Genomic DNA, 22,121 nt, shown 5'->3' with positions numbered 1-22,121 from the left:
CTGTTCGTGGGGATGTAAATTGATACAGCCACTATGGAGAACAGTATGGAGGTTCCTTAAAAAACTAAAATTAGAATTACCATATGATCCAGCAATCCCACTACTGGGCATATACCCAGAGAAAACCATAATTCACAAAGACACATGCACCCCAATGTTCATTGCAGCACTATTTACAATAGCCAGGTCATGGAAGCAACCTAAATGCCCATCGACAGACGAACGGATAAAGAAGATGTGGTACATATATACAATGGACTATTACTCAGCCATAAAAAGGAACGAAATTGGGTCATTTGTTGAGACGTGGGTGGTTGTAAAGACTGTCATACAGAGTGAAGTAAGTCAGAACGAGAAAAACAAATATCGTATATTAACGCATGTATGTGGAACCTAGAAAAATGGTACAGATGAACCAGTTTGCAGGGCAGAAGTTGAGACACAGATGTAGAGAACAAACGTATGGACACCAAGGGGAGAAAGCCGCGGCGGGTGGTGGGGATGATGGTGTGCTGAATTGGGTGACTGGAATTGACATGTATACACTGATGTGTATAAAATTGATGACTAATAAGAACCTGCTGTATAAAAAAATAAAATAAAATTCAAAAAAACACAGAAATTTAAGTATTAAATAACAAAAGCACAATTTTACCTTTTAATTCTCCATGACCAATCCTTCCTAGACGGCCAATTACAACTCTCCACGGCAATGAACTCATTTGTACAAGTCCTAAGCACCACTCCCAAAGTTTCTGTAGACCAAATCTTCTAGCAGATCCTTTTTTCCGACGAGCCCTGTTGTATGGAATAGAGTCATAAATATTTCTAAAATTCCTATGATGACATTTCAAAAGAGCTCAAATTTGTGAAAAACTGGTCCCCTCATTTTAATGCTTGATATTTTTTACACAAGTCCTAAGCAAGAATATATATAAAATCACAGGTTTGGCATGATAGTTTGTAGTTTGTGTAATACATATTAAAATATATACTTAAAATTAAAAATTGTCCAAGAACCACCAAAATTCACCAGAAACACTGCTCTATACCAGAGATTGGCACACTTTTTCTTTAAAGGGCCAACATTTTAAGCTTTGTAGGCCATCAAGATTCTTCTGCAACAATTCAACCTGCTGCAGCATGAAAGCAGCCATGGACAATAATTAAACAAATGAGTGTGGCCAGATTTGGCCTATGGACTGGAGTTTGAAAACCCTTGCTTCATACTTTATTCTTTTTTTTAAATAAATTTATTTATTTATTTTTATTTATTTTTGGCTGTGTTGGGTCTTCGTTGCTGTGCACGGGCTTTCTTTAGTTGCGGCGAGCGGGGGCTACTCTTCATTGCGGCACGTGGGCTTCTCATTGTGGTGGCTTCTCTTGTTGCGGAGCACGGGCTCTAGGCGCACGGGCTCAGTAGTTGTGGTGCACGGGCTTAGTTGCTCCGCGGCATGTGGGATCTTCCCAGACCAGGGCTCAAACCCATGTCCCCTGCATTGGCAGGCAGATTCTTAACCACTGCGCCACCAGGGAAGTCCCTTGCTTCATACTTTAAATTGAAGAATATCGAACAAAAACCTCCCACACTTCCCAGAACAAACAATGCTGTGTTTTCTGCATGCACGTCCTTTATTAGGCAAGTACATAACATTAAGTGCTCTGTGGCTGAGCAACAGTAGCTACCATTTATTGAGGACTTACTACGTACCAAGCAGTATGTCCAATCAATTTACATGTAATACCTCATTTCATCCTAACAACCCTATAAGGCAGATAAAATTATCCTCCTAATTTTACAGAGAAGTAAGCTACAGCTCAGTTGGATAAAGTAATTTTGTCAAGATCCCACAGCCAATAAGTGGCAGGACTGGGATTTGAACCCAGATCTCTAAGACTCTAGAGTTGGACCTCTTAACCATCATCTCACTTCTACTTTCAGTAAAATGGCAATACACTATTTTTTTATTGGGAAGGTGGTATTATTCTTTCTCTATTCTCTTTCTCATCCTTCACAGATTAATGTTTCTATATTCTGTTTCTTCAGCGCCACTATAACCAAATAATCACTAAGTTTTTTTGCACATAACCAATTTCTGAACTTAAAAGAACAGAACGTTTAGGTAATAAAGAAGAAAATAAAGAACAGAACCAAATCTGAAAATTAAAGTTACTTCATGGATTTTTCAGGTTCTCTTAGGCAGTGTTCACTAGCCTTGAAATACGTTATTAGAAGTGTCTATTAAGTGATAATTCAATATGAGGCTCATCTTTTGTGACCTATTAGTTACAGTCTTCATGAATAACTGGTCATGATACCTAACTACTATCAAGAAGAATTCTAAAAAGAAGGCCACCATTTTCAGAAGACACTCCAACATTTAAACGGGAAAATTTTTAGTAAAGAAAGTTAACTCAGTTTATTAGGGACTATATCTTAGATGGTATATGAGAAAAGTAAATGTTCTAGGATGCCTTAATGGATTTTAATTTGCAGATGGCTTTCTAGTTCCATGTTTCAAAATTTGTTAGGCTAAAATCATTACCTCAAGGTTTATTACACAGAATATAGGGGCTTTAACCTCTTTTGTCTATGTAACCGAGATAATCAAAATTATTTTAGAGTCCGTTAAATTATACAATATATTCACTACAAAAGAAATGAAAAGCACCCACAATCCCAAGACTTAGTATTTTAATATATATACCTTCCAAACCATTTTCTATTCATTAAAAATGAAACATAATGTGTGTGTATGAATTTTTTTTCATGGGATGATACAATGATACATTTAAGGAAATAAAAGTACCTATTTGGGACATCGATGTTAATGATACAAGTTTCTAAAAGTTCTCCATACAGATCTGTGCAAGATGCAAGAATCCATCTTTGATCATGTGATAAACAGTAGCCCACGAAAAGAACATTGTATTTCTGTCCAGCTTCTCCAAATGTTTCTCCTAGCTCTGTCTGTTTATCCTTCACTGGAGCCAGAATAAAAGGAGGTGTATAAAGTCGAATACACTCTGGTCTCTGTAAAGTAAAAAATTAAGTTACTATGGTACTATACAATCACAGAAAAATCTTTTATTGAAAATAAAGACAGGGACTTCTCTGGTGGCACAGTGGTTAAGAATCCGCCTGCCAATGCAGGGGACATGGGTTTGAGCCCTGGTCCAGGAAGATCCCACATGCCACGGAGCAACTAAGCCCATGAGCCACAACTACTGAGCCTGCACTCTAGAGCCCGTGAGCCACAACTACTGAGCCTGCATGCCACAACTGCTGAAGCCCATGGGCCTAGAGCCCGTGCACTGCAACAAGAGGAGCCACCGCAATGAGAAGCCCGCGCACTGCAACAAAGAGTAGCCCCCACTCGCCGCAACTAGGGAAAGCCCACGTGCAGCAAAGAAGACCCAACGCAGCCAAAAATAAATAAATTAATTTAAAACAACAAAAAAAAGAAAGATATAGTATATCTACCCATTATAACTGGAAAATGAGAGCTAATCAAAGACTTGCACTTAGTTTTGCATAAAATCATAAAATGTAGTCATTCAATAACTTTGGTAATGGAAAACATACTTACATCAGGACTTTTAAGAGCAGTTTCCATGGCTAAACCTGGACCAAAACCAGTCAATGTTTTCACATTGGTTGATGTTGGAAGTGGTCTCCGACACTGGGTAAAGGCCGAAAAAGCCAGGGATTTTAAATGCTGGGTATAGATTTGTCTATCTTCATGCTTCACAGGTTGCAACAGGTACTGACAGGGAACAATCTAAGAATTACAGGCAAATATTACAAATGTTAAACTTTCCACAAGAGAATAAAAAGAACAGTGAGTCTAAAACTCTAAACATTTTATTAGAAAATTTAAACAAAACCTAATTAAAATGATAATCTAAAGAATGATATTTTCTTATCTATTATATAGATTTTTAATGAATACTCAATTTTATTAATGAGCTATGTAAAAATCTTTAAACATTTCTACCTAACAGTTATACTGATCAATACTGCCATTGACTGCCATAGTCCTGTTGTAGTCTACAAAGAATAATTCAAATTCTCTGCATACAACTTAATACGGTTAATTTCGCTCTACTTCTAGTTTGTAACCTCTTATTTAGAACTCTAGCTTATATAAGTCCATTCTTTTCCTATTTAAGCTTATGGATTTAAAAATTATAAAGGTAACACGGGAGAGATATTTAACATACTTAATGTGGTCTTTTTATTCTCTATTCTTACTGTTGTATGATTGCAAGTTTATCTTTTATAAACTAAGATTTCTATTATAATACCATTTATAGTAAAGTCAATATAATAGAACCTGGCTTTTAGAAAATCAATGTGGATACAGAATAGTAAATTTGAAACTTCTATCAACATCAACCGTTTTAAATAAATTTAACTTGTAACATTTATCATTCTCACCTGTACAGAAACAGTGCTCTTAACATGAGGAGGAAGAGTCTGTACCATTTCTAGAAAACATCGAAGTAACCCCAAAGTCCATACATTAGAAGAATTAGTGCTCTCATCTTTGTTTTCATATGTAAAAGGATCAATTATATAAACAACAATTGCAGGTGGATAAGTGATTGCATGTGAATCACCATCTGTGGGGATGCCCACTTTGTCCCGATCCATTGTGCTAAAATTTGAAGTAGAAATAAGACAGTTAGGGGAAAAGTTCTACTGTACCTTCTCGGAATAGCATCAAAGCAGGTTCTTAATACCCTTTCCCCTTTTTTTTGGTGGGGGGCGGGGCGTGTGGTGTTGAGAGCCTCTCTAAAAATGAGGGACATCTTTCTCTCCAAAGAGAGCCATAAAAAGTTCACAATTTGATGGTGTACAAAGACCTTTCTCATTACGAGGTCTTGCGTTAAAAAGAAGAAACAGAATTCTTAAAACCACAGAGCATCAGAAACATAAGAGAGCTTAGTGCTTAAGTGATAAAACTGAGACAAAGATAAGTTAAATGAGCTGCCCAAGATCACAAGGCTGGCTAGAAGCAGAGCTAGACCAAAAAGAAACCAATTCTCCAGACTTAGTCAATGTTCTATTACATTTTTAGAATATACATATTCATTTCATACTTCATAACTTCAATGGGGATTAAGCTTCATTCTTTGATGGTGATATGATTTTTTAAAACTCCAAATCTATTTAGATGTTCAAAATGGAAGATCTAGCTGGGTAATTAAGAGTTTGCTTTTAATCACATACAAGTATAACTTTGGGCCAAACTGCATCCGGGTAGCTGAAAGATATAACCAAGCTCAGGCTAACTTAACCTATAAATCGAAAAGGAATACCTTCTTCATAAAAGGAATAAAGAGAGCTGTCATCATCATTGTTGTCATTATAAATAACTTAAGTGGAAGCATTTTGTTAAGAGCATAATATACATTATATCCTATTGCTCCCACTCTACAGGTAAGTAAACATGCTCCAAAACGTTAGGTAACTTTCCTAAAGTGACATAGCCAGTAAACGACAGATTCAAATCCTGGTACAACTCTTATGCCTCTGAACAGGGTCATTCAATAGTGACTTCTAAATCACTGGAGTGATTTGCATAGGCAAATGTACTTGACAGTTATGTCACAGAACAGACTCAAACATCACAGGATAGTTAGACTAAATGGTTTTCAAGGTCTTCATTCCCACCCTGAGATTCTATGATAAAGACTTTATGAAGATTCTTCATTATAATTTTATAGGTAAAATATTCGACATTATAAAAACTAAAATTTCAAGGATAAGACCAAAGGCTCTTTATGTTATTTGGACAAGAAGAAGCATATATTTATATTTCTGCAAAGGTTAGTATATTTAAATATACCTTTCAGACACATCAGGATGTGGCTGAGTGGGAATCGAAGACGACTCTCCAGAAATCCCAGCTGTTTGTAGAGCTGATGGCGGTTGCCCTCCTAGCTGGCCATTCTGAACTGTACTCGCTTGCGTAGACATGGATCCCGCAACACTACTGTTCATACTGCCAAAGGGTGGAAATGAAGGTAGTTTATTTGATGACATTCCACTATTCAAGTTGGAGGATGATGAAGATGAAGCTGAGGTTGTGGTCAAAGTTGAGTTAGCTGTGGCAACTGAAGAAGACATGGCAACACCTGAAGTCATTGTCACAGTGCTGCTTGCTGTAGATGCTAGGGTGGCAGATGAAGTATTAGCATTTCCAGTACTTGTCATCTGAGGTGGAGTAATCAAAGGCTGACTTGTAGGGGCAACTAAATTTGGCTGGGAAAGTAGAGAGCTGTCCAATGGCTGGGAAGCAAGGTAAGGACCTAAAGACAATAAAAACAGGATATTTAATTCTTTATTTCACTGATTGGTTCTTTATTTAATCTACTATCTGAATAATAATTTCTAGTTTATACTCTTTTGGTGATTACCCTCCCCCTAATTTGCCTACTAACAGTGTAGCAAACACTAGCTTTCTATTTCCCCTACAAAGTGAAAAAAAATTTTAAATGGAATTGAAAAGTAAACCAGTTTATACAAAATAGTTTCCATGAAATATAATAAAATTCTATTTTGTAGGCATAATTAATTAAATAAAAATAACAGTATCTAGCAAATTTTCATTAAACCATTCAACAACTTCCTAGGTCACAAGTTGAATAGTGACTATACTTGGGAGCTAATTAAATATAAAATGGAGGAATGTTATGGGGTTCAAATTATAGGAATGTCTAATGAGGTTCAATGTTTTGGTTCTGTGTCTCTTTGGATTAAGTCTAAAGTAAGTCCATTGATATTTAATTCAAGGGTGTTAAAAGCAAGTCTTCAATAGCTGTCATTTTCTTAATTCCAACAAAGAACTGTCTCTCTGTGTTGCAGAGGGAACTACAAGTTGTTTTACCTATCTTAACCATTAACAAATCAAAAATCTTAATTTTAATAAACTTAAATAAAAACACAAATCTTCCTACTTGATGGGTTCCCTATTGTAGTGATCAACAAACTTTTTCTGTAAAGGATCAGATAGTAAATATTTTTGCCTTTCCAAGTTACACAGTCTGTCACAACGACTCAGCTCTGATCTTGCAGCATAAAAGAAGCCATAGACATCTGTAAATAAATGAGCATGGCTGTGCTGCATTAAAATATTATTTACAAAAAGCTGGTGGACTGGGTCATACTTTGCTAAAATGACCTTATACAGTAAATACAAATTCAATACCTAGGTCATATCTGCAGACTTGCGCATAAAGCTTGAGTTTAGAAAATGCTTCACTGTTACCATCAGCTGCCTGAGAAAACCATTCTGCTACCAACTTTTCTGATAGTTTCTTTGATGCAGTAGATCCAACTCTCATGATCCCATCCGTCAATAGTCGAGAAATAGGTCTATGTTGACCCAATCGACATGACTACAAATACAGATACAGAAATCAGAATTAGTGAGTTTGCTATAGTTTTTTAGTTCATATCATAAAATAAAGGATTTAAGCTATTTAAAAATAAGCTTTATCATTTATAATTAACATTTGTAATAAAAATATCAAGGTGAAATGGTGCCACAGGTCTTTTTACTTTTCTACATTAGAAATCCATTGAATTTCTATCAAAATTAAAATATCTCCAATGAAATAAAACACCTAGATAATAATGGCACTAGAACCACATAGTTTGAATAACGAAAACTTGCAGAATACAGAAACAACTGAGCATGAATATGCAGTCATTTTAAGTTGTACATCCATCCCAATTCATGTACATAAATGCATTATCCAGCTCTCCCTCCAATTCTGCAAGCCACTAATGTTTGTTTCAGGAAGCCCAGTCTCAAACAGGTTTGCAACACTGGATTAAGAAAGTTTAGACAAAGGATTTCTTTACTGTAAGACTTTTAAAGGCTTTAATAATCTAACATGTATAGTGAATCTCTAAAAGGTAAATAGATACACAATGTCTCCCCAAACCTATCTAACTATGGAACTTTTTTCTGGGAAGATTTTGCAGGACTAGTGTTCTAAATGACACTCTTTGGAAATATTTACTTTTACAAAACACACTACAGATATCTTGCAATTAAAGTTAAGTAGAACATTAATGAGGAGTTAAACCAGCACAAACTAACGATTCAGATAGTAAAAGAAACTAAATTTTAAAGACTAGACTTCCAAGCATTTGTGGGAAAAGGGAGATACCGTTGGCCCTTCGTATCCTTGGGTTCTGCATCCACAGATTCAACCAACCATGGATCAAAAATATTCAAAAAAAAAAAAAAATCCAGAAAGTTCCAAAAAGCAAAACTTGAATTCGCCATGTCTGCCACTATTTACATAGCATTAGGTATGTAATGCTATGTAAATATCATTTATAAGTAATCTAGAGATGATTTAAAGTATAAGGGAGATGTGTATAGATTATATACAAACACTATGCCATTCTATATAACACTGAGCATCCATAAATTTTGGTGTCTGCAAGGGGTCCTAGAACCAACACCCTGAGGATATTCAGGGACGACTATAAAATGAAGTTAAGACTTTATGTTCCAGGGTACTTAAAAGTTATAATCATTGTACTCAATGATGGATACAACATGAGAATTATAACTTAAAAGATCAGCCAAGAATTTCAGAAATAAAATGGATCTTAGAGAGGCCTATCATAGCTTTATTTTACATATGAGGAAAGTAAGGCCTAGTGTCTAAACCTGAGGTCCTAGAGAATCAAGACTAGAATTTTTATAAATGTAATTTTTTCCTGGCCATTTACAATGCTACCCTTTGTTTCAGGAAAAGATTATCTTAAATGGGACATACATGCTCTCAACCGTTTTCCCCCAATACGGCAATTTCCACAGTGACCCATGGCGCACACATCTAACAAAGGGTCTGGGTCAAAGCTGTAAAGAATGTAACTGGTTTGTATGAGAACTAAACATCTAGTCTGACATTGTTATTATTCTTTACCAATCAGCTGAAATATCCAGTATATTTTATATATAAACATACAAATCATAAGATAGTTTTAAAACGACACCTCTTTTTAAGCACCTACCTCATATATTGCAGTAAGATCTCTAAAAAAGCTTTTGGCTCCATTTAACAAGGCTTCATTTTCTGGACATAGTACAACATAGGCTATATCTCTTTGAGATCCATAGGGTTCCAGCATAAGTCTCTCCCAATAAGGGAGAGCAAATGGAGAAAGCACCAGAAAATCAAAATCATAACCCAACAAAAACGTGGGGATTGGCAGTGGTTCTGGGGATTCATCAGTTCCTAAATAAGAAAAGACATATTTTAAGAAAAGATTTAAAAGAAGAACATTTATTTTTATATATTATTTTTAGAATATTTTAAAATTTTATATATTTTTGGCTATGTCAGGTCTTAGTTGCGACATGCAGGATCTTCATTGCGGGTTCTTTCGTTGCAGAGCGTGGGCTCAGTAGTTGCGGTGCGCAGGCTTAGCTGCCCCTTGGCATGTGGGATCTTACTTAGTTCCCCAACCAGGGATTGAACCCGTGTCCTCTGCATTGGAAGGCAGATTCTTTACCACTGGACCACCAGGGAAGTCCCAAGAGGAACATTTAAATGTCAAGAGTTAGTGTAGTCATTATTATTAGTAAAAATATTTAATTAAAGACAAAAATACCTAAAAGCCAGTGATTGAGACTTTCACAGTTAGGAATTTGCTAAATGACCTTTTATAAAATATGTGACTTATACCTTCACTTAAATGTAAAAAAATTAATTAGAACGAAAAACTTATTAGTACAAAAGAAAATATGGGAGGGTTTTTAAAAAAATTATATTAGTTTCAGGTGTACAACATAGTGTTGATATTTTTATACATTATGAAATAATGACAATAAGACCAGTTTCCATCCGTCCCCATACAAAGTTGTTATAACATTACTGACTACATTCCCCATGTGTACATGACATACCCATGATTTATTTATTTTATAGTTGGAAGTCTGTACCTCTTAATCACCTTCACTTATATCGTCATCATTTTATTTTGAATAAACTCTGACTGGGGAAAGTCTTTTTAAGCATAATGTAAAACCTGTCCATTTAAAAACTGATTAATCTGACAACATAAATTTTAAATTTTGGCATGAAAAAACACTATAAACAAAGCCAAACAATTAACAATAAATTGGAAAAAAGATTTGCAATGCGTATAACAAAAGGTTAATTTCCTTACCACAGAAAGGGGACCTATAAATCCATAAGAAAATGATCAACATCCTAACAGAAAAACAGGTAAAGGATATGAACAAAGTCCACAGAAACAGAAATACCTCTTATATATAAAAAGATGCTCAATCTCATTAAGAGCAAGGAATTTAAAATAATTAATAGCAAACAATTATAACATTTACTATGTGCTAGGTAATGTTCAAAGATCTTTACATGTATTCACTCATTTAATACCCACAAAAACCATGAAGCAGATACTAATATCAACCTTATTTTAGAGATGAGAAAGCACGAATAGAGACGTTAAACAACATGTCCAGTATCACATAAGAAGTGGCGGAGGTGGGATTTAGAATCTAGGAAATCTACTCTCAAAGTCTGTACTAGTCTACCTCTCAAACTATAATGAAACAAACCAGTTTCTCCCATCTACTCAGCACCCTACTGGCAAGGGTTTGGGGAAACAAGCATTTTATTGGTGGGAGTTTAAACCACTATCAGAGAGAGTAATTTGGCAATATATATATTTTTAAATATACACATGCTTTAAGCCAGGGATTGTGTGCATTCTAGAATAGTTGTAATGATAATGATGCAAACAATGTATAAGTCCATAAACAGTAGACTGGTAAAATAACATATGTAAAGAACAATAGAATATATGCAGCCATTTAAAAAAAAAACAAAAAAACAAAAGCTCATATGTACTGAACAGTAAGGTGTAGAACTCTGTGTGTCTTCTATTTTCGTTTCAAAAAGAACGTAAAAATACTATAACAATAAATGCTGGAGAGGGTGTGGAGAAGAGGGAACCCTCCTACATCGTTGGTGGGAATGTAAATTGGTGCAACCACTATGGAGAACAGTATGGAGGTTCCTTAAACAGAACTACCATATGATCCAGCAATCCCACTCCTGGGCATATATCTGGAGAAAACCATAATCTGGAAGGATACATGCACCCCAATGTTCATTGCAGCACTATTCACAATAGTCAAGACATGGAAGCAACCTAAATGTCCATCGACAAAGGAATGGATAAAGAAGATGCAGCACGTATGTACAATGGAATATTACTCAGCCATTAAAAAAAAGAATGAAATAATGCCATTTGAAGCAACATGGATGGACCTAGAGATTATCATACTAAGTTAAGTCAGAGAAAGACAAATACATGATATCGCTCATATGTGGAATCCAATTTAAAAAAAAACATGCAAATGAACTTATTCACAAAACAGAAACAGACTTACAGATATAGAAAACAAACTTATGGTTACCAAAGGGGAAATGTGGCGGGGAGGGATAAATCAGGAGCTTGGGATGAACATACACACACACTACTAATATGTAAGATAGACAGCCAACAAGGACCTACTGTATAGCACAGGAAACCCTACTCAATATTCTGTGATGATCTATATGAGAAAAGAAACTAAAAAGGAATGAATATATGTATATGTATAACTGAATCACTTTGCTGTACACCTGAAACTAACACAACATTGTAAATCAACTATACTCCAATAAAATTGAAATTTTTTTTAAAAGTAGAAAAAATATATATATAAAAATACTATAATTAAACTGCATTTTCCACTGAATATCAAGTTTTTTTAAATGAAATTTAAATTATTTAGCCATTAATAAAAGGGTGGAAAAGGAAAATAGGAGCAAATCATCTACTACTTCTGTACATAATGCATTCTAAAACCATGCAAAAAAAGTCAGGGTCTTCAGTATTAAAAACTATTATTCCAAATATATTTTAAAAGTTCCAATTACATCCCACCTTTCAGAGACACTCATTTTTGTTTTTTGGGGTTTTTTAAAATTTTATTTATTTTTGGCTGTGTTGGGTCTTCGTTGCTCAGCGTGGGTTTTCTCTAGTTGCGGCGAGTGGGGGCTACTCTTCGTTGCGTGCGCGGGCTTCTCATTGCAGTGGCTTCTCTTGTTGCGTAGCACAGGCTCTAGGTGCATGGGCTTCAGTAGTTGCAGCACTCAGGCTCAGCAGTTGTGGTTCGTGGGCTCTAGAGCACAGGCTCAGTAGTTGTGGCGCACGGGCTTAGTTGCTCCATGGCCTGTGGGATCTTCCCGGACCAGGGATCAAACCTGTGGCCCCTGCGTTGGCAGGCGGATTCTTAACCACTGCACCACCAGGGAAGTCCCTAATCTTTTTTGGTTTTTTTTCCCCAGAGATAATCTTCAACAGATAGTTCAAGCATTTTGAATGTACCTTCCATTACAGCTGACCATAAATCTACTGTCTACCATACTGAGAGTACTCATTTGCTACTCTTGTCACAACTGGCAAATTTCTGTCTTTGTTCTTTTTTTTTTTAAATGAAGACCTTGGGGCCTTTTATCACTAGTATTACCCTCTCTTTTTTACCCCATTTTTCATTCAATTTTGTAAAACAGTAACTTACAAGAAAAGTAGTGTTTCAGTCTTTATTTGGCAGTATGATTCTTTCTTCACATAAAATCTTACTGGTCAGTAAAAACAAGCTGTTCTTTCTGAAGTGGGATTGGAGAACCCAGTAAAGTGAATGTTGAAAACGTTCAAAGTAAGGAAGGCTAAGATTGACCACACTGGCCTTAAGTCAAGCATATGCCACAAAAATATTTAAAGATAAATGTGCTTATTAAAGCTGGGCAAAGAAACTGAGAAATGATATAAAGTAAGTCAATACACATTACTATAAATTACTTACCATAAGAGCCTCGGCCAGCCATTTTATGAAATTGTTGCCAAGTGAGAGGACCTTGAACCCCCCAAGGCCTTACTGTTCTTTTTTTCTGAATAGCATCCTGAAGAACTGGCTGAAGAGATAGAAGCATTCGAAGTATATCTTGTGAGCACTGCATACTCACATCTACAACCATTAAAAAAAAAAAAAAAAAAAAGAATAAGAATTGCTATTGTCAACACAAAAATTTTTATGATAACAATACATACATCTAGGAAAGTTTAGCTCTTCATCACCAAGATTAAGCATCTGCTTGTGTAGAGAACTATAGTAAGTTCTACCTAAAATGATCTGTAGAAATGGTTTTTCTAGGTATTTAAAACCAAGAAGAGACAATAAAAAAGTTATTGTAACTCATCTTCATAAAAAGTCATTCATTAGCTCATTGATCAATTTATAAATTAATCAAATAAATTTCTTCCTTTTTACATTTATTTTGGTTGTTTTATCTATTTATTTATTTATTTATTTAGACTGTGCAGCTCGGCACACAGGATCTTAGTTCCCCTAACCAGGGGTCAAACCCGTGTCCCCTGCAGTGGAAGCGCAGAGTCTTAACCACTGGACCGCCAGGGAAGTCCCTATTTTGGTTGTTTTTGGTGCTTATAGGTATCTTACTACAAAGAACTTTGCCTCACACAGAAATGAGTTATAAATTATGCACCTTAATTACCACCACTTTGGTAAAATGACCAGATGGACAAGACTGGTTACAATGATTAAAGCTTAATTTGTGAAAAATAGTAGACTGTAACAACTCTGAAGTATACAACTTGTAGAGTAACAGATAAACTTGTTCACACTGCTAAAAAGTGTTGTAATATCCGAAGATATTTTATAAACCTAGACGTAATAGATTTACAGATTATCAAATTATTATGACCTACATTTCTGACCAACTATCAGTATGGATATGGAGGGTGTTGCTCTTAAATGTCAAATGGTTTTTTAAAAAACCATGAAATATTACTGATATAAGTAATCTGTCCCTCCATTGTGGTTCAGCTGTATCATTAAACCTGTTTGAGCACTCTGTTATGTTAAATCATTCAACTTTAATTCATCATTATTATTGCCTAACTTATTTCTTGTTTTAATTCCCTATATCTAAATAGTGTATAGAATCAGAAGTAATTTAATTTCAGATATACTGCTTAATAACTATTATGTTTAAATAAACTATTATATACATAATAGAATACTAGTCATTAAAAGTGATAACAAAGCTATTTGAAATGGACTAATGACTAATACACTAATAAATAAAAAAACAGGTTTTAAAACTATCTATGGAAGATAATTTTACACAAATAGAACTATGTGTATTCATATGTGACTATTTACATAAAATCTAGAAAAAGCTGTCATTGGCTAAGGTTGTTTATCATAATCAAATGGGGAACTTTTAAAAAACATATACACAGAGCTTACCCTGAGAAATTCTGATCTGAGTGAAGCTCAGGAAACTACAGTTTGATTTTAATTCAGAGAGATTCCCACAGATACTCTTTCATTCTTTAAAAAAATATATTTAATGAAGACCTACTATGGGTCAGGAGTTATGCTAGCTGCTGGGAATACTGTGTAAATAAATTCTTATTCATGTCTTCAGGGATCTTACAATCTTGTGGAGGAGAATGCATGAAAAATAATATAATTGTATATTATGACAAGTGCCAGGTCTCTATGCTGAGATCTGGTGGAAAGCAATGGTTTTTAGAATATATAATGATTTTTAAGAGTGATCATGAAGGACAGATATATAGATCAATAGAAGTAAACATCCAGAAATAAAACTTTACATTTACGGTCAACTGATTTTTGACAAAGGTGCCAAGACAATTTAATGGGGAAAGATAATCTTTTCAACAAATGGTTCTAGGACAATTGGATATCCACATGCAAAGGAATGAATTTGGACCCCCTTCCTTATGTTATATACAAAAATTAATTCAGAATGGATTATAGAGCTAAATATAAGTGCTAAAACTATAAAACTCTTAGAAAAAAACATAGAAGTAAACCTTCATGACTTAGGATTAGGTAAAGCCTTTTTAGATATGAAACCAAAAGTACAAACAACAAAATAGAATAATACACTGAACTTCATCAAAATTAAAAACTTTTCTGCTTCAAATGATACCATCAAGAAAGTGAAAAGACAACCCAGAGACAGGAGAAAATATGTGCAAATCATAATCTGATAAGGAACTTGTATCCAGAAGATATAAAGAACACTTACAACTCAATAATGAAAAGACAAAACACCTAGTTTAAAAATGGGCAAAGTATCTGAAAAGACATTTCTCCAAAGAAGAAAGAGAAATGGGCAATAAGCACATGAAAATATGCTCAACTTCATCAGTCATTAGGGAAATGCAAATCAAAACCACAATGAGATAATACTTTACAACCCAATAAGATTACAATAATAATAAAACACACAAGGACAAGTGTTAATTAGAATATGGAAAAAGTGGAACCCTCACACATTGCTGATAGGAAAGTAAAATGGTGCAGCTGCTTCAGAAAATAGTCTTGCAGTTCCTCAAAAGGTAAAACAGAGTTATCAAGTCCACCCAAGAGTAATAAAAACGTATGTTTACACAAAAACTGGTAAACATATGTTCACAGTACCATTATTCATATCAGCCAAAGAGTGGAAACAATCCAAGTGTCCATGAACAGATGAATGGGTAAATAAAATGTGGGATGCTCATAAATGGAATATTATTTGGCAATAAAAACGAGTGAAGTACTAACACATGCTACAACATGGATAAATCTTGAAAACATTATGCTAAGACAAAGAAGTCAGTCACAAAAGACCATATAGGATATGATTTTATTTATATGAAATGTATAAAAGAGGCAAATCTATAGAGACAGAAAGTAGACTGGTGGTTGCCTAGTGCTGGGAGGGAGTGGTTGGAGGAAAATGGGGAGTGATTGCTAATAAACATGGGATTCCTTTTGTGGATGATGAAAATGTTCTAAAATTGACTGTGGTGATGCCTACACAACTCTGTGAATACTAAAAACCATTCAATTGTACACTTTAAATGATCTGTATGGTATGTCAATAAAGTTGCTTAAAAATGAGTGATCATGGCGTGGTGTAATGATGGGGATGGGCAAAAACTGGGGGCAATTTTTACTTCTACTTTTCTGTATTGTTTAGATTCTTAACTTTCTTTTCAGCAAGTATGTATTTTTTATAATTGGAATAAAGCTTTTTCTGTCTTGAGAAAAATAAACATTACCACTAAATTATACAAACTACAGTTTGTAGACTTTTAATTCCTTCAAACAAATATTTCAACACCTTGGACATCTATATGCCAGGCACTGTTCTAGGTACTTGGACATATCAACAAACAAACAAAATAGACAAAAACCCTTTCTCTTAAACAGAACTTGCATAGGCTGAACTTAATGGAGAGATAATTAATCAATAAATTATACAGTATATTAGAAGGTAATAAGCAAACACTACGGGAAAAAAAAAAAAGGAGCAGGATGGAGATGACTTCTGACAAAATTTTAAAAGACAAGAGAGTTACCCATGTAAATTCTTGGAAGAACAGTGTCCCAGGCAGAGGAAACAATCAGGGCAAAGGTCCTAATACAGGAGCTTGCTACTATTTTATGAAGCTGTTATAATTTAATGAGAAAGTATTCCAATATTGCCCATTTAGGTTTTGCAGCATTATTTGTTTAAATGTTGAAATTTTAAATTGAAATATAAAGATATTTCTTTTTTGTTTGTTTTGAATTATTTTCTCAATATAAATTCTTAGGATGAAATTTATCTTTATGGCTGCAGAGTAATCTGTTTACATCAATCTTTATTGTTATAGAAAAAATGCACACAAGGTTAACAACTCAATATTTTCTATTACTTGGCAAATAAGTGGATTTTTTTTGAGATATAATTGACATAACATTATATTAGTTTCAGGTGTACGAAGTGATGATTATGATTTGTTATTTGTATACACTGTAAAATGATCACCACAGTAAGTCCAGTTAACATCCATCACCATACACAGTTACAAAATTTTTTTTTCTTGTGACAACTTTCAAGATGAGCTGGATCTTAAAAACATATAATAATAATAAAAACAAACAGAATACCACTAATGCTACTGCTGCTGCTATTTACTACTACTGTTACTACTGATAATATCTGAGTACTTTGTGCCAGGCACTGGTCTGTTTTATATGTATTAGCTCATTTGATCCTCTAACACTGAGGTAAATACTATTATTGACACTATCTCAAGAAATTGAGACAGAGGTTAAATAACTTGCCCAAGGTCATAGTATATAGTGATGGAGCCATGTTTCAAACCCAAGTAGTCGGTTCCACAGCCTATGTTCTTAACTACTATCTATGGCTGAAAATAATCCTGCCCTTTTTTTGAAAATCTATGATATTTATTTATACCTTTTTCTTTAAAAATTTGATCCGTGAGTATAGTGAGTTTGATGAATCATCAAACTATTATCATGAACAAAATGTAACCACTGGTCCATGCATAGCCTTATCTTATTCACAAATTTTCTTAATAATATTATGAACAACTACGATCTCACTGCCCAAGAAGCAGAATATTACCCAATCTTATTAAGTGCTTCACCCTATCCTATCCCTCAGCTTTTAAGAATTAACCACCATCCTGAATTTTATGTGCATCTAGAAAATACATTTAGTTTTGCCTGTTTTAGAACTTTATGAAAAAATATCTCACTATATACAATCTTCTGGGACTTGTTCCCTCTCCCTCCCCTCAAAACTTTTACCAAGATTCATCTGTTACAAGAGTTTTACTCATTTTCAGAGCTTATGTAACATTCTATCTGTACTATCATAATTATTATCCATTCTCCTGTCAATGGGCATTTAGAGTATTTTTACTCCAACCCTGCATTACAGTTTTAGTTCTCCAAGTAGTCTATGAGCAATTTAAACATGGGGTATCTTCCTATCTCCCAGAATACCAAGCATATTGTTTTGCACGTGTCCAAAAATGGCTGGATTAGCAAATGACATAAGGAACCAAATCAAAGTTATTAAATGGCATGTATCACCTAAGAACAAAAATTCTTAACAAAAAACACATTTTGAAGAAAGGCTAACTTTCTGCATAATTAACAAAAGTTAGAAAAAAGTTAATGAGTGGTATACTGAGACATCTTTTTAGAAATATGTTTCCCAGTGGCTATGCCTGAAAAAAAAAAACCTAAATGATGACTTTAATAATGGCAGCTTATATAAATTCAGTACTTACTATGTGCCAAGGATTGTGTTAAGCAGCTCACATGTATTAACTCATTAGATCTTTATAACTACACACAAGTATTTGACATTGATGACATTTCTCTCCTTCTTCAAACATTTCCTATACTTAGCTACCAGCACAACACACTCTCTTGGTTTTCTTCCTACCTCCTTTGTTTCCTATCCTGGATCCTCCTCTTCTCCCCCATCTCTAAATGTCAGTTCCATCCTTGGACTTCTCTATATACAGTCACTCTCTAAGTTTTTTCATCCATCTCCATATCTTAAAATACTGATAACTCACACACAACATTTTTTAATCTCTAGCCCCAACTACTCCTCCGAATTTAAAATTCATTTCTCCAAATAAGTACTTGACCTACTCCTCCAGTTGTTCCCCTCCTCTATAATTAGCACCATCATTCATCCATTCACTCAAGCTATCCTTGATGCCTCATCTTTCCTTATATCAGCAAATCCTGTAGGTTCTATTTCCCAAATATGCCTAGAACCTACTACTCACATCTCTATTGTTTCCAATCTTGTCTAAGGTACTGTCATCTTTCACCTGAACTACTGTAACCGCCTCCTAACTGATCTATCTGCTTCTACTCTCACCTTCACCACCCACAACACAACAGCTAGAGTGATCTTTTAAAAAAAATAAACAGTAAAAGGATCATGTTACTTCTCTGCTCAAAACTGTCCTACAGCTTCCCGTAACTCTTAGAATAAACTATAAAGGCCTTACTTACATGGTACATAAGACCCTACATGATTTTGGTGCTCGGCCATCTCTTAGCCTTCCAGCTCCTACCAGTCTCCCCATCACTCAATTCATTCCAGCAACACTGCCTCCTTACTGTTTCTCAAACATATTAGGCACACTACTCCCTCACAGTCTTTGCACTACCTGAAAACACTCTTCTCTCGGTTAACCACACAGCTCACATTCCCCCACTCTATGTAGGTCTTTGCTCAAATGCTGTCCCTCAGTAATATCTTCTCTAAACATACATCTACAGTAGCATATTCCTGTCTTTTTCCACTCCTTTACCCTGCTTTTCCTTCAAAGCACTTGTCGCTATCTGATATCATATAATTACTTATTTTTTTGTTTATTTTGTTATTTTGAGAATTACAGGCTCAAAAAGGGCAGGAAATATGTTTGTTTTAATACTGTACTTTGTAAAAGAACAGTGCCTGGCACATACTAGTTGCTCAATAAATAATGAGTGATAGAATGTTGAATAAAGCAGACAACTAGTAATTTTCTGCTAATTAACATGTGCAAAGTACCTTTTATAGTCCTACACAAGTACATAATTACAGACCTCTAATAACCATACTTTTGTTGGTGAAATTAAACTAAACTGCTAGGAAATTCTCCCTTAAAAAATATCATTCTTAAAGGAGTTTTAAGTCCAAATTTAAGTGTCTCTATCAGCTACATGGGAAACTGCCTTTAATACCTTTTCCTAAGAAAGGAAAGTCATACAACTAAAGGAAAATAAAGAGAAAAATTATTCCATTAGCATACTTACCATTTCTTTTGGACCAGGGGTGCAAGCATGAACTTTTCACAAGTGCTTCATCAACTTTTCCTCCTGACATGTTATCCATGAACTGACGCCCATGTTCTAATGCAAGGTGGCAGTCATTGCAACAGTCCCGCTCTTCAACACGTACCCAGTTGTTAGTTACACCAATTTTGGGAAAAGGATCTTGGTCTGCAGCTCCAAAAGGTGAAAATAAATTAGTGCACTGATCTTGTAGCAATAATATCAACTCATCAGGCAATTTTTCAGATTCCTTTAGTCCTCCATTAACATGTTCAGCAGAAGTAGCCCTGAGAGCTTCAAAACGTTTTTCTGCTTCTTTGCCACATTCTGTGTTGCGTCCTATGATATCTAGTTCATCTTCAAGAAATAATCCTGAATTGTTTCCAAATTTTCTGTTCATGACAGCACTGAAGCCACAGGTACACCTATACTGTGCTTCTTGCGTTGGATCTGGAATGTAAACTCCAACATCGGCACCCTTGATATTCATGTTGCAGACACAGATACAGCAACTATCAAAGTTACAGTCTTTAAACAAATTCATAACTGATTCTGAAAGAATGAGGTTTACATAAAGACTGTGTGCTTCAGGGATGGAAGGAACAGTTGCAGGTTCAACAGAATTAAGGGGTCTGCACGTGGATGGGGTGGAAGCTGGTGAATATAAGTCTGAATTTTCATATTTGACTGAACCTTGAGCACTAGCTGGTCCACCAGCTCCACGAGGAGTCCTTGGAGTCCTTGGAGTCCTTGGAGTTGGAAACCTAGGGGTAGATGGAGAAGGAAGAATTCCTGCTCCACTGTTACTAGGAGGTGCACTGCTAGGAGGCATCCCAAAAGAAGCATGAGTTTGAGGTGTATAAGCAGGGCCATATTCTTGATCCATAGTACTTCCATCACTAGTGTCACCAGGGCAAAAGAAAATCGAAAACACGCATAAAGGAACATATTAGTAACGTGAAATACAACTAAAAATGTCCCAAATGTTTTTCAATAACACCGAAAATTATGAAAATACGATTAGTGCAAAAATTACAAGTACAATTAAAATGTATTTTTGGTTACTACATCCACTCTAGGTGATTGTTGTGGGGTGAGACCCAACTAACTAGTTCCATTATAAATAAAATTTGTATACACTCTTCCACACCTAGACATCCACAATTACTATCTATATATTTCTTGTACTACAAATACCCATATTTCATTGATTCTAAGATGCCACTGTTTAAAAAAAACAAACCCAATTTTAGAGATATTTATGTGTAAAAAAAGGACAATGGCAATTCTAAGATGTTACGAATTATAAGACACCCCAATTTTAGAGATACTTAAATATAAAAAGTGTGTGAAATACGGCAAATGTACAAATGAGAGTGATTAGAATTTCAGACCAAAATAAAAGGTGCTTCCAAAGACAAAGTTCATTGGTCTTAAGTGTTCCAATACTTTAACCATACCAAACAAACACCATTACAAGCTATTAATCAGAAAATGATTTTTAGAATTTTCAAAAACCAGTATCTTTTTTCCAGGTACCAACATACTAGGTGCTTCTATGAAAAAAATTAAAGCTATATAGGCATTCATATACTATACCAATACTATATATTTAAATCATACCCCTCTTTGATGAATGGCATTGTAGGCCCTGAAGGAAGCAATTCCAATTTTCCAACAGTCCAACTCTGACGGTAAATACATTCTTCTGACAATTTGATAGTAGGCAGACACTGGCTTGGTAGAGTTTTTAGAGGTGCAAACATGGAACATCCCACTAGAACTTGACAATTTTCAGGCTTATAGACATAAGAAAAATCCTACAATATAAAGACCATGACTTTTAGCATCTTATTTTCCAAGGGAAAAAAAAAAAACCTGACTCTAGTCCTTTTTTCCTGTCTTTAAACAAAATAATACAATGTAAATGTAATTCTACTCTTTTCTTAAATGCATTCTTAACAGTGTCACCATAATTCAAATTTGTTAATAACAAAATTAGAATCACTAAGAAAGGATTTTTGAATCTAGCAATAAACTAATTCTATACAAAAATATAGGAAGTGAATTATTTTTCTAGAAAAATAAAATACTTACTTTAATTTCAGAAGGTTTTGGGCTACAGAATCCTTCATCAACCTCAATTTTGAACTGTGCTCCTATACTAGAACTATTTCCTTCTAGAACAGTTCCTCCAGGTGTTGTATCCATACTACCATATTCTTTATTATTCATATTCATTGGGGAAAATCCCATAATATGTTGTTCCAATGATGGTGGTGTAGGATACATTTTATGAAGATCTGCAGTGCCTATATTTAATAA

At 34.7% G+C, this 22,121-nt stretch overlaps 1 protein-coding gene across 2 annotated transcripts in view; it reads right to left on the bottom strand.

Moving 5' to 3' along the window:
- MED13 (mediator complex subunit 13) overlaps positions 1–22,121 on the bottom strand; it is a 96,255-nt gene that overhangs the window by 16,820 nt on the left and 57,314 nt on the right. For both annotated transcript variants that reach the window (XM_082439868.1, XM_082439869.1), the window contains exons 14-24: positions 21,894–22,108; positions 21,420–21,616; positions 19,779–20,695; positions 12,915–13,076; positions 9,047–9,270; positions 7,218–7,407; positions 5,856–6,318; positions 4,442–4,661; positions 3,591–3,782; positions 2,811–3,034; positions 656–798 (exon numbers count right to left, since the gene is read on the bottom strand). In XM_082439868.1, the coding sequence (XP_082295994.1) occupies positions 656–798; positions 2,811–3,034; positions 3,591–3,782; positions 4,442–4,661; positions 5,856–6,318; positions 7,218–7,407; positions 9,047–9,270; positions 12,915–13,076; positions 19,779–20,695; positions 21,420–21,616; positions 21,894–22,108 (3,147 nt within the window). The remainder of the gene's footprint in view (positions 1–655; positions 799–2,810; positions 3,035–3,590; positions 3,783–4,441; positions 4,662–5,855; positions 6,319–7,217; positions 7,408–9,046; positions 9,271–12,914; positions 13,077–19,778; positions 20,696–21,419; positions 21,617–21,893; positions 22,109–22,121) is intronic.

The sequence above is a fragment of the Balaenoptera physalus genome, assembly GCF_965194825.1.
Source record: "Balaenoptera physalus genome assembly, chromosome: 20".
Classification (NCBI taxonomy): domain Eukaryota; kingdom Metazoa; phylum Chordata; class Mammalia; order Artiodactyla; family Balaenopteridae; genus Balaenoptera; species Balaenoptera physalus.
The sequence above is the reverse complement of the archived record's forward strand: the minus strand, read 5'-3'. Positions and strand labels throughout refer to the sequence as shown.